The sequence below is a fragment of the Lucilia cuprina genome, chromosome 6 (genome assembly GCF_022045245.1).
Source record: "Lucilia cuprina isolate Lc7/37 chromosome 6, ASM2204524v1, whole genome shotgun sequence".
NCBI lineage: Eukaryota > Metazoa > Arthropoda > Insecta > Diptera > Calliphoridae > Lucilia > Lucilia cuprina.
The window spans coordinates 53653384-53659728 of record NC_060954.1 but is presented as its reverse complement, the minus strand read 5'-3'; the positions used below and the strand labels follow the sequence as shown (position 1 = coordinate 53659728).

General features: G+C 32.7%; 1 protein-coding gene across 1 annotated transcript in view; it reads right to left on the bottom strand.

The window, feature by feature from the left end:
* LOC111680400 (roundabout homolog 4) overlaps positions 1–6345 on the bottom strand; it is a 146455-nt gene continuing 140110 nt past the window's right edge. The window contains exons 12-16 of the mRNA XM_046954174.1: positions 5194–5420; positions 4899–5094; positions 2044–2170; positions 1607–1942; positions 1–963 (exon numbers count right to left, since the gene is read on the bottom strand). Of these exons, the coding sequence (XP_046810130.1) occupies positions 378–963; positions 1607–1942; positions 2044–2170; positions 4899–5094; positions 5194–5420 (1472 nt within the window). The 3' untranslated portion in view covers positions 1–377. The remainder of the gene's footprint in view (positions 964–1606; positions 1943–2043; positions 2171–4898; positions 5095–5193; positions 5421–6345) is intronic.

Sequence of the window (6345 nt, the reverse complement as noted above, 5' to 3'; positions counted from 1 at the left end):
ATGTCTTATAATACTAAAAATAATTTAACTATTCGATGGCTACGAAAAAATCTCAATGCTTTTCAATTTACAATGATTATGTCGGTAATTTTTTTTAAGCTTTAATTAGTAAAAAGTATGGTGTTTAATAATAAATTATAAATGTATAAAATAGTGTTTAAATGCTAAAATGTTTTTTGTTTTTTTTTTTATTTTTTAATTTATTTAAGTTTTATTTTTTATTAAAATTTACACTTACTGTACATGATGGCTAGTTGTTGGTGGTGGTGGTGGATGGCTGATTAGCAGCTGCTTCACTAGAAATAGATGACAACATCGGTGACCATACCGGCAGCATCTACTGCACAACCACCAGCAACTGTACCATACGTTGCATATCAATTATTTTGTGTTAATATCTTAGGACCACTCGTCAAGACGGCCGCCGACATATGAGGCGGCATACCCGGTTCTCCAGCCTCTGCATAGAGACAGGAACCCTCACTGCAGGAACAGGTATCACCCTCACGTGAACTACTACAGCATTCACTGCAATTGCGTGGTTCACCTAAAACTTCATAAGTACACGATGAGGTTGCTAAACTTTTCTGATCATTTTCGATAATTTCGGGAAAACGATTATTGGTTTTATTGTGACATCGATGATTGGAAGATTTACCATTTTCTTGACTACTTTCCGAACGCATAGTATCATTGCCGCCCATATGACTGCTGTGACTATGACTGTGACCGTGTGGATTGTGAGAATGTTGATGATGATTGTTAGGAGGCTGGTTGTGTGCTGTGGCATTGGAATGAGAAGTCCGTGAATGATCGGAACATTCAGAGGAACATTGATAGATTTGATGAGCTGATGAGTTATTGGCTGTTATGTGGGCCGCATGTAGTGGTTGATACCAACCCTCACCAGGTGGTGGCAGAGGTTGGTGTGGTGATGCTAAGGCATCACAACTGTTGCAAGTTCTGGAAGGAGAAAATGGTGGATATATTAGTTATATTATGAATGTGAGATAAATGCCTTCCTTTCTGACAAACTCAGATACAGGAGGGGTAAAAAGAATTAAAAAGAAAAAACCTTATATAAGAAAGACTATTCTGAATATAGATCTCAATTATTTGTAAGTGATCTCAATGTTGGCATTGATCAGTGAGACTTAAATTTGGATAGAATCTGCATTTTAGACTTGATCGAGAATGTTTCTGAGTGATCGTAATCTTAAAGAATATCATATAAAATTTGGATATCAAGTATGTACGAGAACAATGAAACAAAATCCGAGTTTTCTTTAGTGATCTGCTGAAATGATCTCTATTCTAACTGCGATCATTTAAACCAATAATCAACTAAAATTTAGAGATTTTTCACACGAAACAAATATAGAAATGTAAAAAGATATAAAAAGAAAACATATTTTAAGGATCGGAGATCTGTTCCCTTATTAAGGATCAGTTCCATAATCAACGTTAATTTGTTGTGAATTTGAGTGAATGAAAAGTGTAAAAAAAGTTCAAAATTAAACCTATAAAATCTTTATGAGAGATCTCAATAAAGACGATCAGTTGCATCACGATAGTCAAGAGTAAACATTTGTCATTTAACACTCACCTGCCATTAGAACATCTCGAATTGTGAGTACCCGTTGGCTGATATTCGCTGACAGCATGTCTGGGTGGCGGATAATGGATATGTATATTACGAGGCGGCAGTTGAGCAGTGCCAACCCCAGTACCGGGTGGGAAGTAGGGAGGCAGGGGTGGAGGATGTTGAGCTGTGGGAGTAATTTGATAACGATTCTGTGAGCCACCCACACAGGGTAAAGGATTATTATAGTAATTCTCCTGTGGTGGCACACGACCAGCGGCAGCGGCTGCACACTGAGGTGTCATGCCCCAGGTGGAGAAACCACCGGAAGAACTGCTGTGTATGGAAGAGTTGAGAGCACTGGAATGAGGAAAATTAAATAAAAATTTAAGTTAAATTGGCAAAAAAAAAGAAAAAAGTTTGTTGCTTTAAAAAAGTTTGCATATATGTATTTAACTTACCCAGAACCTCCCGATTTGGAACTTTTTCTTGAGGATTGTGGTGAGCCGGGTGCATAACCACACGATGAGGGTACTGGTGGTGGATGTTCCGGTGGTGGTGGCAAAAATTCTGACCAATTAATTTGTTCTAATTAGTTTTGTTTTGCAAACATTTTAACAGTTTTTTATTTTTTGTTTTGTTTTAAATGGACGACATCAATTTTGGAATTTGGAGTAGGGAAAGAAGACAGGAAGTGAGAAAAAGAAAATTAACATAAATTTACAACAATATATACAAATTAAATACAAAATAAAATGAAATTAAAACAAAAAACAGCCTAAAGACAACAATTTTGTTAAGCTGGCTCTAGCTATTTGTTTATATTGTATGTATTCACATAGATTATTTAAATAGCAACTTAAAAACTGTTTTGATTTTACGCCTCCCTCTCAACTCAGACCCAGTTTCATGTGACCTACGGCTGTTAAATATCGAGGCATAATAATAAAATTTAATCTTGACATATTAAGCATATTTCCAGCTAAACAGGAAATACTTGAAAATGCTTGTTATATAATTGCCTGTAGTTATTGTATAATTTAAATTAAAGCAAAAAATACTTCAAACTTATATATGTCTTAGATTATTCTATTACGTTACAACAAATAAATCTTGAGATAACTAAAGGGAGGGTTTGGATTTAAAAAAAAAATACCCCTCTCATTTTATACAAGCAGCTGTCAATAGCAATCATTTGTTTGAAATCAAAAGGATAACAAGGATAATGGTATTATATTTGATATAAAAACAAAATACAAGTTGAAAAAAAGAAATCTTGTTAAGCTTAACAAATCGAGTGCGAAAACAATTGTATGTATTTAGGCAAACAAAAAAAGTAAAAGAAAGAAATATATTATAAAATAAAACAATACGGAGAGAAAAAAAGAAAAAGAAGCTAAAACATCATGATATGGTTATTAACGAAAAGGAACTAAATCTCTTTGAAAAAAAAAAAATAATAAAAAATTATAATGATAATAAATGTGCAAGGATTAGATAGATTGTTAAAAGTTGTTGTAAGAAGCAAAAGCTTAAGTAATGAAGAGAAAGAAAGCTTTGGATGTAGTACAATATATGTGTTAAAACATAACATTTTTATTGGCTAAAAAAAACATGATCCTACGAACCGTTATTTTAAGAACAAAGAAATACTTTAGACACCTTGATTTGTTAATGGTCCTTCGTACTAAATATAAAAAATATTCTCAAAATATTTCTAGATCTTAATTACTACTAAGTGATCTCAATCTTGACGTTCATATGTAGATCGGAAATCATCATTGTAACATACTAAATACTTAAGCCAATAACAATGAGAATGAGAACAACCTTCAGAGATCATTTCTGATCAATTACATTTCAAGAAAACATCGTTTTCAACTAAATCGGGATTATTTCTACATGATCGAAACCATATGGAAGATCGGCTTGCAAACGAAATTTGAAAATATGTCATCAAATTTAGAAGTGTAGAAAGAAATGAACTAATGATCAACTTGGATTAAGAACTTTTCATCTGAAGATAATATAGAAATGTAAGAAGAAATTAAAAGAAAAAACGAACTAATCCACGGATTCTTTCTAAGTGATAGAAACCATAAGAAAGATCGGTTTGAAATCAAAATTTGGAAACATGTCATTATATTACGAAGTGTAGAAAGAAATTGAAAGAAAAAATATCATATAAAGTCCCTTTTGAATGCGGAACTGAAAAAGTGATCTCGCCGAAAATCTGAAACTAATGATCAACTTGGATTACGAATGATTAACTTGGATTAGAAATTTTTCATCTGAAGCTGAAGTTGTGGTTTTTTAAACCAACTTTATCTGTTACTTCCTCGGGCCATATAACCCACCAACACTTTAATTTTACCAAAATCGAGGGAAATAGGGGCCTCTTGTCGAACAGAACTAGAAACTATATTGCTCAAATGACATATCTGGTACAATGGCAGCCAAACGTCTGCAGAATTGTTATTGTGTTCGCTATTGCCTTGGTCACTTATGAGCTCCTCAACAGCGATAGGAGAATATTGTTTTAAAGACACAAGGACGAAGAGATTAATATTTCTGAAGTACTGTTACCGACTCAATAGAACCCCATAATGAAATGGTTGAAAGACTATATGTAGGAAATGAGTTGAAATTGCAAGAACCGGATTTCGAGTGATTCATGACCGTGCAGACTGATAATATGGACGTAAATGGGTAAATGTTATCAATAAATTTCCCTTCTTTGTTCGTATATGTCTTTAAAAGTGATTGGATTTGTAATCCAATGTAATTCTTTAGAAAAGGTCTGAAGAATAATAGACATTTTTCAACTGAACTGAAATGTTTAGAAATTGAGCAATGTACTTGTAGATGGACAGATATCAGAAATGTACAACTAAGCGTTATTGCAAGTCACAAGGAGGCGGTGGTGAGTCGTCTCCAACTCAGAAACAAAAGTATCGATGAACGCGCAACAAACAATCATCCAATAAGAGTTTGTGTTACGATTGGTGAATCTGCTGAGGTGGTAAGTCATCCCTAACTCAAAAAGAAAAATATCAAAAAACGCGCAACAAAAATCATCATCATTTGGAGATTGTCTTGTGATACACAAACAAATGGTCCTTCAAACCATTAAATCCTGTATCTGCAGAAGTTAATGTCTGAGTTTAAAATCTTCAATCCTTTTTCTATAACGTTTCGAAGGACAAAATATTAAAACTCTTAAAATTACACCCAATACTTTAGTAACATAAACAACAACAAAATCCAAAAAAATCAAACTTCTAGCTACACATATAGAAGCATTCATTCTACTTACCGGGAGGATACTGATGATAATTATGTTTGGCCGTAGGACCATTGGGAGGACAATGTGTATTAATGCCCTCCGAATTGGGTGAGTGAGTGCCTGAATCTTGATCTGTACTAGAACCAGATGTCTTCATGCAAGTAGTCTCTGTTGAAGAAGCTCCTATAATCATGGTTGTAGCATAAGGAGTAGGATTTTCAGGACTCTAAAGAAATAATTAGATGAAAAGTTACAAAAAAATATTTTTTTTTTGAAAAACTTATAAAAAATATATATTTTTTTTATTTAAAACTGCTCAACTCACCTTACGACAATTATAAAATGTACTCATATTTCTTGTATCGACTTCAGCATAATCGGTGCCACCATCTATTGATGTATTATAATTTGATTGACTATTGGCATTAGACAGTAGTTTGGTTTCACTTAAACCGGAATCTTTGTCGGTATCTGTGGTACGCCAACCTCTGTCAATCCATAAACTGTCTTTGCCATTGATATTCAAGGCGGTAATTTCATTGGCACTCACTACTATAAAAAGGGTAAAAGAAATAAAATGGAATAGAATAGAAAAAAGAAAAAGATTAGGAAAAAAACGGTTGAATTTATTTTTTGTTAAAGAAAATCTCGTTTTCTTTTTGTATTCAATTTAATATTGGTTTTATCCTGTTTTTGTATCATAGAATTAGTTTCTGTTTTTCGTTTTACCCATATCAAGTTAATTAAGAATTTTTTTCGTAGTTTTTGTTTTATCAAAATCCACTTTGTTTTTAAAGGAAGTCATTAGAGAGTGTCAATATATATAAATCGAGTAGTTCAGTATTTTTTTTCCTAGCCAGACAGAAATTAATTACTATCATGACCATGATTGATTTTCAAATTGGTGAAAATGTTGTAATTTACTACATAGTAAAATTGAACATAGCAGAAAAAACGGAAACATTTCTAAAAACACTAAATGAAAAATGTCACGTTTGTAAAAGGGACAAATTATTGACAATTAACTTTTTCTAAATAGCATGAAAAAAGAGCTTAAGAATGGCAATTTGTTTTTAGGCTTTATAGGTAATATGTAGTAATGAAGCTCATTACTATGAAATAGCGGAAATTGTCAGAAAATACTGTAGTTTCTTTATGACTATTGGAACACCATTTTCATTTTTAAGGATATTTTAATTTAAAGGATAACTCTGATGAAATAGTCTAATCGAGACTATGGAAAGACTATAGTATAGTATTTAATCTAGTTTAGGCTTTAGTCCAGTCTATATTTCAGTCTAGTATCTAGTCTACTACACAATCTAGTCTAAAGTTTGGCCTATAGTTTTGTATATATCCTAGTCTAGTTTATAGTGTAGTCTATAGTCTAGTCTATAGTCTAGTCTATAGTCTAGTCTATAGTCTAGTCTATAGTCTAGTCTGTAGTCTAGTCTATAGTCTAGTCTGTAGTCTAGTC